This window comes from Periophthalmus magnuspinnatus, chromosome 23 (genome assembly GCF_009829125.3).
Source record: "Periophthalmus magnuspinnatus isolate fPerMag1 chromosome 23, fPerMag1.2.pri, whole genome shotgun sequence".
In the NCBI taxonomy this organism is placed as follows: Eukaryota; Metazoa; Chordata; class Actinopteri; order Gobiiformes; family Gobiidae; genus Periophthalmus; species Periophthalmus magnuspinnatus.
Window position 1 is genome coordinate 20,368,044 of NC_047148.1, and position 18,704 is coordinate 20,386,747.

At 39.8% G+C, this 18,704-nt stretch overlaps 2 protein-coding genes across 3 annotated transcripts; both read right to left on the minus strand.

Annotated features, from left to right (window-relative positions):
* Positions 1 to 491: 491 nt before the first annotated feature.
* On the minus strand, positions 492 to 14,131 carry slc45a2 (solute carrier family 45 member 2). Its single transcript, XM_033990363.2, has 8 exons — positions 14,053 to 14,131; positions 10,665 to 11,120; positions 9,866 to 10,042; positions 7,792 to 8,162; positions 7,234 to 7,377; positions 4,491 to 4,614; positions 2,521 to 2,726; positions 492 to 713 (listed from the first exon to the last, which is right to left on the minus strand). Exons 1-8 carry the CDS (start codon positions 14,069 to 14,071, stop codon positions 492 to 494), a joined length of 1,719 nt encoding a protein of 572 aa, XP_033846254.2. The 5' UTR covers positions 14,072 to 14,131.
* On the minus strand, positions 13,204 to 18,027 carry amacr (alpha-methylacyl-CoA racemase). Of its 2 annotated transcripts, XM_033989934.2 has the most exons (7): positions 17,885 to 18,027; positions 16,693 to 16,949; positions 16,363 to 16,506; positions 16,125 to 16,285; positions 14,656 to 14,842; positions 14,053 to 14,458; positions 13,244 to 13,639 (listed from the first exon to the last, which is right to left on the minus strand). In XM_033989934.2, exons 2-7 carry the CDS (start codon positions 16,937 to 16,939, stop codon positions 13,570 to 13,572), a joined length of 1,215 nt encoding a protein of 404 aa, XP_033845825.2. In that variant the 5' UTR covers positions 16,940 to 16,949; positions 17,885 to 18,027; the 3' UTR covers positions 13,244 to 13,569. The 2 variants fall into 2 exon arrangements, with proteins under 2 accessions (XP_033845826.1, XP_033845825.2); XM_033989935.2 differs by lacking the exon at positions 17,885 to 18,027 and adding an exon at positions 17,190 to 17,255 and having other exon boundaries at positions 13,204 to 14,458.
* Positions 18,028 to 18,704: the final 677 nt, after the last annotated feature.

Here is an 18,704-nt window from a genome sequence, read left to right on the forward strand (position 1 = left end):
ATTTAGCCCCCGGGCCACAGTTTGGACACCCCTTAAATGAATGGATTATATCAGGTTGTAGCAGAGTATGGAGCTCCAGTGCAGAGGTGGGCATTTCTGACAAAAAATGAATATGTTTTAGTCTGTTATGTAGGAGTTTCTCAGAACAATATTCAGATTTTATGTCGATTCAACAAATTTGTGCCTTTAAATGTTTTGGTTGAAGTTTCAAACATATGTAAACTCACCTAAAATTACCCGATCATGTGACTTTATGACTTTATTCCCTTATTTGGAAGTTTACAACGCACATTTTTTTTTTTTTAATCAGCAGATATTCACATTTTTATATTCACGATATTCGCCTACATCTCCTAGACTAATACTTTTTTGTGTGATTGGACAAAAAACATAAAAGTAGAGGCTGTCACTGTTGACGAAGGTTAAACCAAGAACTCAAACTGCATAATAAAGAATCTTTTTTATTAAAATACAAATGTAAAATCCAGCAGTCACTCCACATATCTGATGAAAAGTGCGATGAAGATGCAGCCCAGCAGGGACATGGTCGAGGCCGATAGGACAATCACAATGACGCTTCCCGCGAGGTTCACCAAAGCTCCAAGTCCTGCCCCCACGATGATCTGAGCCAGCTGGACCATACAAGTGAGAGCCGCACAGTCCACTCCCGTCCCCCGGGGGCTCCCTCTGCTGCCGCTCAGTTTGATCTGCTCCTGCACACAGACAGCAGGACGGGAGACACAAGAGGGACACGTCAAAATGCTTCATCGACACCAGTAAACAGCTACTTTAAACCATGAGGAGTAAGAACTTTACTCTTTAGCTGCATTTTTTAGATGTGTTTTACTCATTCATTTGATTAAATACCAGTTCAGTTCATTCTGTTCTTCTGTCAATTGAGCTCATTTCATTTCATTTCATTTCATTTCATTTCATTTCATTTTATTTTATTTTATTTTATTTTATTTTATTTTATTTTATTTTATTTTATTTTATTTTATTTTATTTTATTTTATTTTATTTTATTTTATTTTATTTCAAGCTGATTAATGAACACATATGTCCAGTATACGTAATCCACATTTCACTTTCTTTTTTTTTTTTTTAATTTAAGCTTGAAAAGGAGTGGGAAGGAGAAAAATTTAACTTAACTTATTAAATCCCACCCCTACAGTTCATTTTTTATCCCTCCAGTGGTGATATTTATTAAGATTTGATGGCTGACTGCTGGTAATATGTCAAATTTGCGTTTCTATTGTGTTTATTCCTACAATAATTCAGTGGTGGAAGATAAAGAAAAAATAGTAAGGTACTGTACTTTACTTAAGTACATTTTACAGTGTGTACTTTTTACTTTTACTCCACTACATTTGAGAGCAGTATCTGTACTTTCTCCTCTACATTTTTTTAACAGGACTGAAAAGTAAAAAGTACTTTGGATATGATTTGAGGGGTTATTTTTACCATGTTCGTGGAAACATCTGGACTAAAGTTTTTGAGTTCAAGTTTCAGCTTTGAGCAAAACAAAAATAAATCCACAAAACTGATCAGTTAAATTAAGAAATAGATTTGTATTGTTACTGCTGACCAAAATATGTCCCATTTTTAATTTAACACTTTAATAAATAGCAACACTTGTGAAATACTTTTACTTTTCATTGTGTTAAACGGTTACTTAAATACTTTTACTTGACCCTTGTGTTGTCCTGGGGTAATTTATGACCCTAAAAAATAACTCACTCACAGCAGAACTTGGACATTTCTTTATCAAATAGGTTGAAAATTGGGCCACTTGAAAAAATGTTGATTGTATAATAAGAACTGTCTGAAAAACAAGTTACGTTAAAGTTCAATTTGACCCTAATTTGTTTCTCTTATAACTCAGATCAACTTAATTTCCACCACTGTACTTGACAAACACAGCACAGTGATGGAAATTAAGAGTTACAGGAGAGTTTGAGGTCCAAAAATGCACAATCTTTACTAAAATATGGCCTATTAACCAAAAAAAAAAAAAGTATGTTATTTTATGGCTGAGTTATAAGAAAAATAAATTCAAATTGAGCCCAGAGGAACTTCAACGTAACTCTACTGGGCGGAACACACAAGGGTTAAATCGATTTTTTTCATGTGATATTGTTACTTTTACTTGAGCAACTTTTTGTTTTGCATCTGTACTTTCACTTAAGTAACAAAAGCGAGTACATCCAGAACTGCGATAGATAAATAAACTGAACAAACTGAACATTTTCCTTTGCTCAGACACAAAAAACAGCGACAAAAACAATTCAAAAACAGCCGACGGAGACAGAAAAGTGACAGAGGACGAGGCCGATTGTAAACAGTGACTTCTTAAACACTATACTTCATGCTCTGAATAAATACGTGGATTTCCTTAATGTAGTTAGGGTCAATTGAATTAGATTATCCAGTGCCCTTTAAACACTGTCATGCACACGAGTGACTTCTGCAACCGGCCTCGACCTCCTTCACAGTGAAAAATCCTGCGTTATGTCGTACCTCCTCTTCCCGCTGGTACTCTGCTATTAGGTTGAAGGGGATCGTGTACAGAGTGCTGGACATGACGCCGAAAACGCTGCAGAGGATGAGCGTGGCGATGATGTTAGGAAAGAGACCGATGAGGCTGGTGCCGAGGCCGAACACGAAGTATCCCATGAAGTATAAACCCTTAAGTCCGATGTACGGGAGGAGGAAGCGCTGGACGTCTGCACACAAGAGACGAGAGACGATGTTACTTTCATTTAACTGTAAAATAGCTGAATCGAAAACAGAGATTGTGAATAATACAGGGCGTCCGTGAAGTGTTTGACCTCATTTAACCCACCTCACGTTAACACGGGACTGGATTTCTTCCCGTGTTCGCTGCAGCAGAGCCTCATCAATAGCTGCAATTACATCTGTATCTTTTGGCTTAGTTCATGTCATGATGCTGCATTTTCTGCCTCCTGTGTCGTCTCCCTGTGTACTTTTCCCTTCCCCCACCTGCCTGAACCTGGAGCTGGGCGGAGTTCCTGTCTCCTCCCGCGCGCACCCGCATCCCATCAGCGCAATCAACGCCACCTGCCGTGGATAAGAGGAGCCAGGACCAGACACCCGGGGCCAGATCGTCCGCGTGTCTAACGTGATTATTCCTCCTCGTCTTTCGTACTCTCGTGTTACCTTTTTGATGCTGATTGGATTTTTGCTGCGCTCAGATTCCTGCTCCCTGGACCGTCCCAGCTCCTCTGCATCTGGCTCTGCTCCTGACCCCGTGTATTGTCCGTCTTGTCTCGTCCTGCACCCCGGCTAACACCTCGCCTCCCGCTCTGGTTCCCGCTCCCTGCCTCCGTCGCTCCTGGCTCCGTCCCTGTTCCTGTCTCCCGCTCCGGTACTGGTTACTCCCTGTTCCTGTCCCTGCTCTCCGCGGCGCCTTCCCGAACTCTAGCTCGCACCCGGCACCTCGCCCCTCGCCGGTCTAACCTGTACTTGTCTGACATTTCACATTCTGTAAATAAACATTGTAATCTTGCCCCGAGTTCTGCACTTTTTGGTCCCACCAGTTCAGTAATGTCCCGTATCTTTGTTCCATGCACAAAATCTTTACCACAGCCTCATAGAAAGAAATCCAGAGGTGTTAAATCTCGTGAATGTGACGGAAACAGAACTGATTAATTCCTTTCAATCCAACAGTCTGGAAATGTTTGATTGAAGAACTCACAAACACGCAGACCCCAATGTGATTAAAAACTTTCATAACCACTGAGTACAACAGAACACTCGCATTTGTAATTAAATTTGGAAACCGTGTAAAAGAGAATGCAATTTATAGTTACTGCGATGATACTGGACTTTAGATTTTTAAAGAAAGAAAAAATTAACGCAGTTGTCCCTCACTATAACGCGGTTCATCTTTTGCGGTTTCGCTGTTTCACGGATTTTTTTAGAGCAATTTGGCTTTTTTTTTTTTTTTTTTTTACAATTTATGAACGCGCGTCGTGTTCTGCGTCCTGATTGGCTAAGAGACTGTACGCCGTTGTCCGTTCGATCGCAGTGTGACTCTGAAGTGCTGTACATTTGCGAGTTTTCTCCCCGACGAAACCCACGACGTCGATGAAACGTTCCGCGCCGACGAAGGTTTGAACTTTGAGAGAGAAATGTGAGAAAATATTAACGCCAGTGTAAGAGAAGCGTATAAAGTGTGTGGTGAGGGGTTTTACAGCCAGAAACATATAGAATAATTGCGGATTTCGCCTATTGCGGGTTATTTTTTGAGCGTAACCCCCACGATAAACGAGGGACCGCTGTATCTAAACGCAGCTGCTAACTCCTTTTGAAATGTTTGTGTTTTATGTCAACGTATAGCTGCATAATCCGCTTAACGCACTGACGGAAACATTAATTAACACTGCTCTATTTTCTGCTTTTCTGGAACACTATGACACCTGATTGATTGTTTATGTCTTTATCAAACCGGCACAATAATTACTTACAGGAATACAGAGCTGAAGACACGGCGTTGATGCATAATCCCCAGCAGCCGACCTCCACTCCTCTTTCATATGTCACGTACGCTGTTGAATTGTGCTCTGCGTACGGGTTTCCTTTGTATACGATCTGGAAAGAAAGTCACAAAATCCTGTTTATACACAAAAAACCTGCACCGTTTTGTGGATTTTCTGTGGGTTGAAGTGAGTGCTTCTATACGAGATGAGTCACACGAGCCAACATGTCACCTGTTGTGGTAAAGAACTCCTTTTAAGATGTCAGTCTGCCTCTGTAATACCAGTCCCGGTCTAGACTCGGACTGTCAGTGGGCGTTTTTTCCTCTGTCAATAATTCTTCTGTCAGTGATAATTGCACCGTTTGAGGGAACAGTTTGTTGCTATAAAATAACCCTTGTCCTTATAGCAGACGTAAGAATAAAAGTCCTACTGAATCTTTAGGACAAAACGGTCACGTGGAGGATTAAAAATGACATTAATACGATTTACGAAAAGTATATGGGAGAGAAATGAGGAGAGTGACGCATGTGGAGATGACACATGGGGCTCAAATAACGGGGAGTACGTCAGAGAAGCCCGGGGTAGCTGTTTTCAATCCAAAAATCTCAAACAAGATGGCAGGAAATGTATTTATCTTGTATTTATTAATCTTTATTTCACCAGGGGAAGCTCAGTGACAGGACTCAGACCTTTTCATGGGTGCGATGTTTAAGCCCTTACGTCCTACGAGACTCACTGCCACATCCACCATAAACATAAAAAATAAGATATTAGCAACCGCAAACAGGCCTTATATCTGTGTAATCAGAAGAAACTAATCAGAACCAGTCAGATTTAATGACCACAGCTCGATCAAATAACAAATGTGTCCCCAAATGTCAAAACTGAGACGCTTTGTCTAAAAGTATTAACAAAACTCTAATGCATCTGTACATACACAAGTTAAATATCAATGGGAAGTAGAAAATCATCTTCATCAATACCATAGGTTTTAGTTTCCCTCCTTCACTGAACTAGAAATCAAAAGGTGCAGAAAAAAATAGCAGAAAAATGTAAGTATACATTTTTCAGCATATAAAAAAGTCTCTCCTTTGCTGTTTTTCCATTAAAAGTTGCTTAAAAGTCCATATTTTGGGTAAGTCAGTGATATAAATAATAGTTAAATTTGAGGTACTCTGAGATTGTTTTCAGTTTGTGGCCCCGCCCAGCCCCTGTGGACATGTATTTAGTACATGTACAAAAAATACAATAAAAACTCTTCTTCTAGGAGAAGGGAGCGAGTCTGTTTGTCCCTGTGCCAGCGTAAAAATGAATTATGAAAATTTGAGAATGAACAATATTATAATTTGATTAGGTTTAATTATAATGACATTTTACACATTTTACATTAATTAAAACCAGCTTCATTATGGGCCAAATTCTGACATTAATTATTTGGAAATGTTTTAGAATTAGCATTTTTATCTCAATAATTGATTTATGCTGAGAAAATCTGCTGATGCGACCCAGGGCACATTAGGACGAGGTGGCACATGGGCAACAGGTGCGTTTATTTTTTCGGCACCAAATTTAGTGACAGTCTCATGTTTTTTACATTCAGTGGCGTCTCAGAGGGCACCTCCAAAGTTTAAAAGGCCATTTTCTATTTTAATGTTGTATTTTTTGTCAGCTGGGACATTAAAACCATTAAAACAGGTGCAGGTGTGAGTATAAATATCTGTCACGTCTATCAAATAGTCCCTGATGGATACATTTTATACTGTGTTGTTCTCTTCTGACAGATGGCAGTGGCCAACCTACTTTTTCAACAGTGATGGGTTAAATTTATCACCTGTTAAAAAACAAAGTCCTGAGTGAAAGAGTGAATCTAAAGGTTTTAAAGTAGAGGCCAAAGTCTGTATTTAGATTAGATCTTCATAATCTAGTGCAGAAAGAAAGATTCCTTGAGCAATATCTTTTCTTTAATTCAGTGGGATACAATGTTTGTTTCTGTGATAAAATGATCATTGTGACATAATTCCAAGATATATATTTTAAAGGACATGTTTCCATCAAGTCAAAACCCGAGATATTTATAGGTTCTGACTCTTTCAATCAATGTCCCATTTAGTTTATAAACATTTGTAGCACGTCACTTAAACGTTTTAGAAAAAATCATATACTTAGGTCTTATGTGTTCAATGACCATTTTAACATTTGGAGGGCTTTTTCGATTTCATTCAAATCTTGCTGCAGTTTTAAATCACCTGATCAGCAGAGGGAGCACTTGTATACAAAACAGCATCATCTGCATATAAATGTATGAGGCTTGCTCTTAAATTGCAACCATGGAATTAATAAATATAGTAAAAAGTAACGGGCCCAAAATTGAGCCTTGGGGTGCTCCTTACAACATTTGATTTAAGTGATCAATGTTGGAAATTTAAAAATGCCACAGTTACGACTTATGACTTACTCAAGTCATCCAGGCTACGTCTGGGACAAGGGACAAGCGCACACCTGTATTCAGAGAGTTAGGACTGGACTGTTTACCTGCTTTACCTGTGTGTGTGTGTGTGTGTGTATACATCTAGACACACACACATACACACACAGTTTGGTCGAAGTGAGTAAATGCAGAAAATGTATAAAAGACTGGAAAAATATCAATCAATAAATAAGATTCAGAGCTGACGTCTTTGACAGTGATATGTTTATGCATCTCTATGTAAAATAGATTATCTGCATTTACCTGTCCCATAAAATCAGTGAAGAAGAGCATATTGCAGAGGAAGGCCGTCCATCCCAGTAAGTGACTCACACACAGGCAGCGGTAGTGGTTGGGCATGTTGATTATAGCTTTCATCAATGATCTGAGCGTCATCCTCTTCTGAGCCTGAACACAAAATGTCACATATTATACATGTTCACGCTCGACAGCTGCTGCACATTTTCCCTTGTTGCCTCTTTTAAGATCCTTGAAGCTGGTGGTTTCATATAAACTTTATGTGCAATGAAGACGTTTGTGACACATAATACTAATAATAACATAAACAACTAGAAATAAACTAAGCAGCAGAAGAGTGAGTGTCTCTCTGTCCACAGCGACCTCAGAGTAAATGAGGAATTTGATCTAATTGCTGATCTACAGTTTGTAAATAAAGATGTTATTGTCAGAGGATTGTACTTTCTCGTGCACTTTTATGCATCACATGCTTGTCACAACTATTAAATGAGGAGATTTATTTATTTATTTAATTTTTTTTTATTGTCGAGTGGTTAACTTTACTGCATGTATAAATCCACATACCTCCTTGTTTGGCTGTTTAGCACTAGAGGTCACTGAGTTGGCCTCGCCCAAAGCGGAGAAGGACCGGGGCCTGAGGTCTGCAGTAGGTGAGCTGGGACTTATGACGGAGTCTTTGACCAGAGCTCCGTAGCCATTGCTGTTACTATGGGAACCGAGAAGGTGGAGGGCGCTGGGGGGCGATGACTCCGAGTTGCACCTGTCTTTACCCAGAGGCTGCTCGGGAATACTGAACAAGTGAACAGTGAGGAAGATGCCCCATGTGAGCGCGGAGAAGAAGTAGATGACCTGGTACTCTGAGCCCAGCAGCTGACCCAGTAATGAGTGACCCCAGTCCATAGCCCCCACCAGGTACCCACAAGCTCCACCCAAACCTGCACACGAACACAACAAGCATTTTAGTATCTGTAAAGAATCACTCACATAAAACTCCTCTCCTCTTCTCTCCCTCCCTCCCCTCCTCTCTCTCTCTTCTCCCCCTCTCTCCCCTTCTCTCATCCCTCTCTCACTCTCTCCTTTCTCCCTTCTCTCCTCTCCCTCTCTTCTCTCCTCTCATCCCTCTCTTCTCTCTCTCCCCTTCTCTAACCCCTCTCTTCTCCCTCTCCTCTTTCTCCCTTCTCTCTTGCCCCTCTCCCTCTCTCCCCTTCTCTCATCCCTCTCTTCTCTCTCCCCCTCTCTCCCCTTCTCTCTCTCACTCTCTCCTGTTCCTCCCTTCTCTCCCTCTCTCCCCTTCTTTCATCCCTCTCTTCTCTCTCTCCCTTCTCTCTTTCTCTCTCTCCTCTCTGCCCCTCTCTTCTCTCGCTGTCCCCACTCTTTCTTTTTCCCTCTCCCTCTCCCCTCTCTTCTTTATCTCTCTCTACCTCTCTACAGTATGCTGCAGGTATCATATCGTACTTTATTTTTCTCGATCCAAACTTTTCCCCAGTTAAATAAAAGTTTAAACATTTACGTAACAACTCAAACTGACACACATCACTTTTGCTTCAGATCTCGTCGCTGCGGTGACAAACACTTCAAAATATTTATCTTCCACAATAATTTACTAGTCTCAGTTCATAATAATCTCCGTCCGCTCACTTGCGTTTACTCCTGGAGATCAGAGGATTACGGCGCTGGCACAGAAAGCCTCGTGAATGTGAAAGTTCTTGGGCAGCGCTCAGGCAGCCGAGGGGAGTCATGTGGTCGGCCTGCGTCTCTCAGCTCAGACCCATGACTGCAGCACATGACGGCGAGCTGGATTACTGCCGCACCGACAACTGTGAGCCGTGAGCGTGCGGCGATACTACTCACAACATCTCCGAGCGATCCGGCCTGCTTTTAATGGCATCATCTCACGCACAAAGGAGGAGGAGCATGACCAAACTGCGGGGCCTTTGACGACTTTCTTGCGACACCAGCGCTTAAACAACACCTTATTTTGAACATTTATTCATCTTTTACTATGTTTTAAGCGACGAACGACGTGTACGCATGAGATTCTTTTGCAAATCACCCAAAAACTGTTAAATAAAAATGAAACTCTATAGAAAAAAGTCATATTTTATAGGAAAATTGTGTACAGATAGTTGGAAAAGACTTGCATATCTGTGTGATTCATAAAAATACATTGTAGTAGTGTTGTAGTATAAATAAATCCATATATTTTATACAGAAATCAGCTGGAATTGTGCTCTTGTGTGGTCCTCTGACTGGATTTTTTTCATCTCTTTGTAGCTTTTTGGAAAATATTCTGTACAAATGAAGTCAAACGAGGGCCACATAAACAAAATGGCTGCTCTCAAAGGGCCAGGGACTATAAAACTACTTTTTTTTAACTTGTTAAGTAACTGTTTCTGTGTTTATTACTTATTCAAGTTACAAATATTGCATATGAATTTCCCTAGATGTAAAAATATGGCTGTGTAACTGTGTATCTCCTGATAAAACAATATTTTAAGACCATCATAGTTTGGGATTAGGACTGTGTTAAGTGATGACAAGATGAGCAGAACTGATAGTCTCCCGTGACAATATCTGACCTCAAACGCTGATATTTGAAGTATCTCCGTGCGTATAAAGTCAGATATGTGTTGCGTACCTGTCAGCAGAGCGTGGTAGTGTAAGCCTCGCTCTTTGTCTTGATGCGAGCACACGTCAAACAGATAGGCCTTGATCGGTCCGTCGATGAAGTCCGCGGCAAAGTCGAACAGCACCACTCCAAACATGACAACCACTATGGCCCATATGCTCCTCAGCGTCCTGTCGCTCACCACGGCTGCGGGACGACACAAACATCAGGCCAAGGTCAGCGCGGTTCAGGGGTTAAGGAGCAATTTGAAAAAGTGATGAGACCAGACTGAAAGTGGAGCAAAAAGAACTGACTGTGACACATTGAGTTTGTGTTATTTTGTCTGTAACTGTGACTTAGATTAATGGGTCCCAACCTGGGGGACGGGGGACACTTATACTAATAAACTTATACGATTTGCTTCCTGGAGACAATGGGATAGTTCTCCTCATCATCCACATTTTGTTGAAGTGTTCTTTTGTTTACAGAGGTTCATCTTGTGACAGAGCGACAGATGAATCAGCCACTTCAGAGTTTTGAACTTAACATGCAGTAAATATCTTCAAACATCCCTTATTTTTTTCCTCGTGTCATTGGATCCCAGACTCTCCCTCACAAAACGGGAACTTCACCAAAGTCAAGTTCAAACTCCTCATGGGAATATAATCATACTGTAATAATAAAGGTCTATCACGTGAGTAAAACAATAGAATCAGTACAAATGAATGTGTTTAGTGATACAGGACTCTGTGGTTTGCTCATTTTCTATTGTCGGATCTTAGCCAGTCAAAAAGAACAATTTGAAGTTAATTTTAATTCTTGTTCTCACCTGAAATAACAGCATCTCCGTTGAGGAACATTGTAATTCCTATAAGCATGAGGATACCCAGAGTTAGAATATACGGCCTCCTCCGTCCCCAGGCAGAGCGACAGTGGTCACTGGCTGAACCGATGACGGGCTGTAACAAGAAGCCCAGGATGGGGCTGATGAGCCACACCAGGCTGTAGAGGCTGCGGGGCAGGCCCACGCTGAGGAGGACTGGAGTCACAAACGCCGCTTCCACAGCGTAACAGAATTCCCTTCCAAACATGACCAGGCCGTGGAGGATGAGCCGACCCCGGGATCTTCGTAGGGGCTCAACAATCCCAAATACAGCGTCCTCTCCACTGTCCATGAAGTCCTCTTTGGAGCCCGGTCCGTCTGTGGAGTACTGAGGGAAACCATTGCCCATATGTTTCCCAGTCTCTGGAAGTCGACAGGGCTGCGGCCTTATGGACTGGTCGTCTGATAACAGAGTCATTGTCATAAAAAAGAGAAGAATAAAAAAGTGTATAGAAGGGGATCTGAAGAAATGGAGGGAAAGGGGAATCAGATTTTTTCTAGTTGATCCAAGTTAAGGAGAGGTAACCAAAAGCCCAATCCAGGGGCTCAGTGCAGACTAATCCTTCTGTCTACTGCATAGTTCTACTCGCATAGTCCAAATCCACAGCTTAACCGTGAAAGAGCATCCAGACTCACTGAGAAGAAAAAGACAAGGAGGAGAGAGAGAGGGGTGTATTTAACTGAAGGAGCAGGATCTCTCCTCCCTGTTGGAGTAAGGCCTTAGGGATGCCTTCTATGAAACAGCAATTACATGCATGTGAGAGAGCTGTGACGCTCCCCCTGCAGAGCGCCTGTCTGCAGGTTACAGGATAAAGAAACACATTCATGTAGAGAAGTCTGTCCACGATGTGTAAAACCCAATGATGCAAGGAGAATTAGTATTAGCATTGGCTTTACTACACTTGGACTGTTATGAGTAACACATTATAAGTGTTTGTTTTGTTACATATTTGGCACAATCCAATACTGATATGAGCAGATTGTGTTTGCTGCAATCAAAGTGAACTGTTATTGTTATGGTCGCTATCCTGATTTGATGTTTTAAAAATTAAAGGGAAACTAAAATAAAACAATGATAACTATAATTTGACTGTGGTTGTTTCTGCTGAAAACAAAGACAAAAAACACAGACAGGCACTAAAATTTCAAAGATTTCTAAAAAAAAAAAGTTACATGGACTGTTACTAAGGGACAAGCTGGTAAATAAAAAATCCCATCTAAGTTAATTGTTGAACATTTTGCTCTTAAACTGCCCCGGAAACAACTGAAATACACTTTATTATATTTATTATAACTTAAACACTATTCAAATGCAGACTATGAGGAGGCCTATGAAAAATACTCAGTGCAGTGTGTCCGGATGTCCATCAGTGAGGTCACCTGCTGCACAGACACATGGGCGCGCCTCTCTGGACATTCTGATCTCACCCAGATGCCCTGCCACGGACTCCCTCGCGGCTCTGTCCTGTTTTCTAAGAACGCGCGCGCCTTCACCCGCAAAAACACGCGCATCAGAGAGAGAAGAGGCACGTGCTCCCTCCTGCATTCTCACCACGGCCTCTGGAGGGCGCCGTGAGAAGAAGTAGTCTTAAATTATTATGATAAAAGATGAAGTTTAAGATTTGTAATTTAGTTCACAGTCGAATAAATTGTTGTGAAAAGGGTAAAAAGCAAATCAAGAGTAGATACATGTCAGAAATACAAAAGAAATTCAATAGGATTTAAAAATAATATGACTTCCTCCCAAAAGTGTTTTGATTTCTTCTGTTTGTGTGTGTAAGAGATACATCCTTTGGTCACATTGCATTATTTTAGTGAATACTTTTTAAATCTGCACTTAAAGCAAATCCAGTGATAATGTAGAGACACATAAAGCTCAATATTTCAAATGCTTCTGTAGTTTTGTCTAAAATCTTAGATACTGTAGCAATGACATCATTTATTAACCTGATATAAATCCACCGCTGCTGAATGCCAATTTATTCTTTACTTATGATAAGCCTGTATTTTTAGACTTAACCCTCAGTCAGGCCCTAAACAGCTGACACTGGGCAAACAAATGTCAAAAACATAAATACTGTTTGGAAATCTATTCTATCACACGGGTTTTTCTCCGAGCAACAGCGTCTGTGCTGACATATTGTGACAATCATTGTGCTCTATAGTGAAATAATCTTTCAGTATATGCTCTATTATCTGAACCAAGACGACCGCTGTGCTGCAGCTAAATAATACAACAACAGACGATGTAGAAAGTAAAAATATTAGATCAAGTTTCCATTATCATATAAAGGCTTATAAAAGTTATAAAAGTTTTTACAGGCAGATAAACCAATGAAAGGAGCAAAACGTCCAAACAAGAAAAAGAATCAAACACTTCTGCTTTAAACCCTGTTAATCAGGGGTTAGATGTTTGAGAGATGTGTATTTAAATGAATCACAGATATAAACTGCTTTAGAAAAGAAAAATAGAACAGAAAGTTTCAACAATCTAATAGAACATCGTTTATTCTTTTGTTGGTGACATTTGTAACTTCTCAAATAGCTACAAAGAGGAATAATGAAAATTAAGGAAAAAGATCATCTGTCCTGGAAGTAAAACTTTCAAATGTGTAAATAAAGTCTTACAGTTCAAGCATTTCTGCCTAATATTCTATAAATTGATTATTTTAATATAGTAGTAAACCTGACCATACATTTTGTCCCCACCGGGAGTTTGTCAATTTAGCAATTTATTATCATTGAAATAGTAAATTACTGCAGAGTGTGTACAGACCTTTTTGACAGACCTATAGGCCTTTTTTGGCCTTACAGTGAACAGTGTGTTGTGTTATGCCTTGTGCACGGGGAGTCAGCTGGTCGGAGTCACGCTACACACATTCTTCAGATACCTGCTGCACTCATGAGAGAACAGTGCACTTCTGAGGGAAGAGAAAAACTATAAAGCCCAGTATGAATGGAAGCCACTGTTATAGAGAAATCCACTACATCAGCGTGATACAGGACTTCTTATACTGTTTATACTGGTTTAAAGTGGCATTATTTCAAAATACATAATGTACAGAGAAGATTCAACATACAACAAAATGGCAACGTGGATGGAGTTGATTTTAAAATATATTTTTTGGCATAAAATGACGATGGGTGAGCTGACATTGTTAGTTCTGAATGTGACAAAGGGTAAAAAAATCTTCAAATCATATTTAATTAAATTATATCGATTAAGGAAATATTCCCTTTAGAAACGCTAATATTTCACATTAATAACATTAGTGAGGTAAATGAGGTTATGAAAACTGTTGTTTCAGTACAGATTTAGTCATAATATAGTTACAACTTAGTCTTAGTGGCATGAGACTCTACGACTCCTGTCGCTAGTAATTGTTCAATCTGCTCTGCTTTGAGGCCATACTCCTGCAGAACCTCCACTGTGTGTTCTCCAACCATAGGGTCAGCTTTAAGACAAGGCTCAGCAGGGGTTCTGTCAAGTACTGGCGCTGGTCTGGGACTCTCCTCCCCGCTCTGGTCTTTGATGAACGACCCCCTCTGCTGGTTATGAGGGTGCGAGCTCACCTCTTCAAAAGACAACACAGGTGTAACACATGCATCTGTGCCTTCAAATATTCTGGTCCACTCTGCCAGGGTTTTAGAGGCAAATCGCTCTGTAAAAATATGTCGGAGTTTGGGCCAGTCATTGAAGCTCATCTGTTCTGGTAATTCTGCAGAGTCCAGCTCCAAACCTAAAAAGAAAAAAATATATATTATAAGAGCAAGTAATAAGGTGTGTCACCAGAGGACTGCAGCCAGAGTTTTGCACTTCTGTGTTTTTAAAAGGAGTATCCATTGTATAAAGATAATAGAGTGTCTTTTATTGTTTTATTTAGATGAAGTAAAGTCAGTGAGTGAATGTAAACTAGTGACTTTGACATATACAGACCCTTAAGTAACTCTTTGTAGAACTGTGACTCAATGGCACCCACAGCCATGTATTTTCCATCTGACGTCTGATAGGTGTCATAAAAGGGGGCGCCGCTGTCCAACATGTTCTGGCCTCGAGGGTTGTTCCACATGCCAATGCGATGAGATTTCCACACAAATGAACCCACATATGCAGCACCTTCAACCTGAATACAGTAAGGAGAAACAAAGTCTATTTTTAATTAATTCAGTAACAGTTAATCAGTGTTTTTAAAACAACCCTTTGGGGGTGTAATTTTTTTTTTTTTCCTCAGAAGACCAAAATGGAAATGCATTAGCAATTCTATTACAATCCCTCCAACTGTGAGGCAGTGAGGGGAATGAATAGGTTTATTTTCCTATTCCAATGTGCTTATATTTTAGCTGACTGTTGCATTCAAAATGGCAGATTTGTTTTCCCTTTACGTTCATTTCTTTGATTTCTGAGCTTTATACAAACCACTAATAACGCCATTCATCTATAGCTGCTTTGTGATAATCTCACACCAACCACAGACAGATTGTCACTGGCAAATAGCTGCTTAACAACTGCTTAACAGAAAAGCCTTGTCTCTGTACGGTTAACTGCACAATACATGGAAGTTTGTGAACTACTGAAAGGGGGCAGCACATAATTACTAAGGGTTGATGGCATAGTTTGAAATAAAGTACATAATAATTCATCACAATAGGTAAACGAAAGTCAAATTCAAATGTTGGTTTAATGATGCAAAGTCTATAATCTAGAAATAACAAAGCACATTTTCATTTAGGCTTCAACGTTTCTGAAAAAGTTCATTACAGCAGTGCCATGAATCTTTCAGGTTCATTAAGGCCAGTACATGTCAAATACTGAGGCATTCAGACTCTGATCAGTGTTTTTAAATTATTCAGAGCTGCCCACTCAACAGGACAAAAGTTTCTGGGAAAGCACTGCCTTTAAATCATGGACGGAACAAACAAAGTGCATTTTACATTGTTTTCATATTGGAACTACAATAACATTCCAGTCTCACAATTCACTCTTTGGTCTACAAGTTCCAGCTAGGCCTGTCATAATAATTACAATATCGACTTATTGTTCAATACATGATAGATGGAATGATCATTTTTTTGGGGTCTATATTTACTGTGGGTACTTTTTTCTTTGTATTAGTGGGGAACGTTTTGTTATTCTATGCACTTTTGATATGGGTTTTAGAATCTTCAGCATTAAGGACCAGAATTATTGTGTCAGTGGCATAAAGGCATTCAATATTGTCGCTTATCATTTTTTATTTTCTTCAGCAATACTTTGTAAATTTGTTACTGTGACAGGCCTAGTGTCAGCATTGTACAAAGGGCTCTGCAACTGTAGCATCCACATGAGCACACTTTGCTGACAATAACAAAAAAGTAAACATTTATGGATACTTATTTAGACAAAGTCACAAAATCCCACATTCCTACCATACTGGCATCCACGATTTGGCCTTTCCCTGACTTTGTCCTTTCCAACAGAGCCAGAACGATCCCCAGAGCACAGGAGAGACCCCCACCGGCAAAGTCTGCTACCAGGTTCAGTGGAGCGTACGGCTTTTCTGTGCTGCGTCCCAGGCGTGATAATAAGCCTGTGACATCAAAGGACAAGATCAGGGGAAAGGGAAGAACAAATACTCAGACACAGACAAATATCTGTAGTTACTACCTGATATTGCAAGGTAATTTATGTCATGTCCAGCAGCAAGCGCTAAAGGTCCATTTTGGCCATATCCTGTTAATCGAGCATAGATGAGCCGGGGGTTTTCTTTAAGTAGTTCTTGAGGTCCAAGTCCTAGTTTTTCCATTACACCTGTGGGTCAAAAAAATCTGTAAACTTTACTGTACATATTTTGAGGTAATGAAATATGGTACATGATTTAAACATGTTTATCTTGTCTTGGCTGTTATTTCACATGGATGTTAAGAATGTCAGGGAAAACAGAGTTATTTGCAAGTCTAATCACCCAGAATAATAAAGGGATTGTGCCCTTCTGACCTTTGCGATATGGTTCAAGGACGACGTCGGACTGGACACAGAGCTTCTTGAGCAGACTCACACCTGCAGCGGTCTTCAGGTTAATGGCCACAGAGCGTTTTCCTCTGGCCTGCGTGTCTATGTTCATTGCCATTTTGGTTCGGTCAACACGGATCACACTGGCACCGAAGTCTGCAAGAATCATGCCACAAAATGGTGCGGGTGCAAGACCAGCCAACTCAATAACTCGAACTCCAGCCAGAGCCATGCTTCAAAACCTAAGAAAGTAAATGAATAAGAGCGGAATAAGTAAAGTATTTAACATTCAGCCAGTGAAAGAAATAGAGACCTTTGGAAGTTTAACCTCTGTGCTACAGTGTTATCTGTATCACCTAGACTTTAGACCATTGCTTAAATTCAGATTAAAGTAAACGTAACATGACTATAATAATGTACGGTAGTTACATTGTTAATTTAAGTTCTTTGAAAATGATTAAAACCTAGATATAAAGCCTCACCTGCTTGAGGATATGGAAATACAGACAGGAAAAGGCTGCTTGATCAAAATAGGCGGAGGAAACTGCACCATGTGACGTTTCACTGTGACTCTGGCTACACATTAAAAGTGCTGGATTAAAAATAACTCAGCCTGAGTAAATTAAAACCCAGCACTGTGTCACTACTGGACCAATACAACTGAGCAACCATCCAGAGACTGTCCAGTGTCTTTGGATCTGCTCATATTCCACATTGTTCTGGAAAGACTTCAGCAGAGATCACTGGACATCCTCTTAAGGACTTTGTTTTGAAATGGGAGAAGGGGAGAAGTATTTTGTTTCTTCCGCAAGTAAACAAAACATAAATACTGCCAAAATTCTAGCTGCACAAGTAAATATAGCAATCAAAAACAACACTTTTGCACATTTCTATGCTGATGCTCTTTCTTATATAAAACTTTTAACTAACAAAAAGGCTGAAAACTATTACTGTGTGTGCAAATTACAAAATATTTTAATGTCTGCAAAACCACCGGCATATGGCAAGATGTATACAAGTTTGCACAACTTTGTATACTTGAAAAAGGGGGGTTATTTTTGACTAATTCTGCCAATCTGGGTGAAAAGTCAACATTAAGTTTGCTCTCTGGGGTCAGACAGGAGTCGAGTAGCACCGTTTCATTCCGTTTCTTTCTTAATAAAAACACATTTCTTACTTTCTTGTTGTTCCTCCGTAAAGCCGTGACAAACACCTGCTCCGCTGTTTAACTGTCTTGTTTTTTTTTTTGCTGTTGAGTTGAGTTATTTTAACAGATCCATGGGTCGAGTTGACTTTTGTGCCATGTTTTGTTCGCAGGCACTTCCGGGTGAACCCCACGTGACCTTGAAAGGACTTCTGGGAAATGAAGTTTTCAATAACAAAGGAGGATAAGATTAAGGGTGTTATCTGGCATTTCCTGTGAGAACCACTTACACTGATACGCCTCACAGTCTCTGCGTGCCAAGTGTGTGTGTTTGCAGTAAATAGGCGAATCAATCATGAGCAAAAACTGAAAATGTAGCACTTTGAAGAGGACATTTTGGGAAAACGGCGTCTCTGCTCTAGTGAAAGCCAAAAGTAAAACTGGACAAAAAGTTGTAAAAAATAAATAAATAAATAAAATAGTAGTAGTAGTAGTAGTAATAATAATAATAATAATAATAATAATAATAATAATAATAATAATAATAATAATAATAATAATAATAATAATAATAATAATAAAAACAGTAAATAAATAAACACATAAATAAAATAAAAATAAATACATAAATAAAAATAATAAATACATAAATAAAAAAATAGGGTCAGTCCTACAACTTTTTGTCCAGTTAACAGATTTAAATTTTGGCTTTTATTATGGGTCAGACCTGGACGATTGAGCGATTACACAGACATCTTCTCAAGAACTACGGACAAACCATCTCTGCTCGTGGATAGAAAAAATAGGACTCTCCTGTCTGACCTGTCAAGGAAACCAGTCTTTTCCTCTCGTG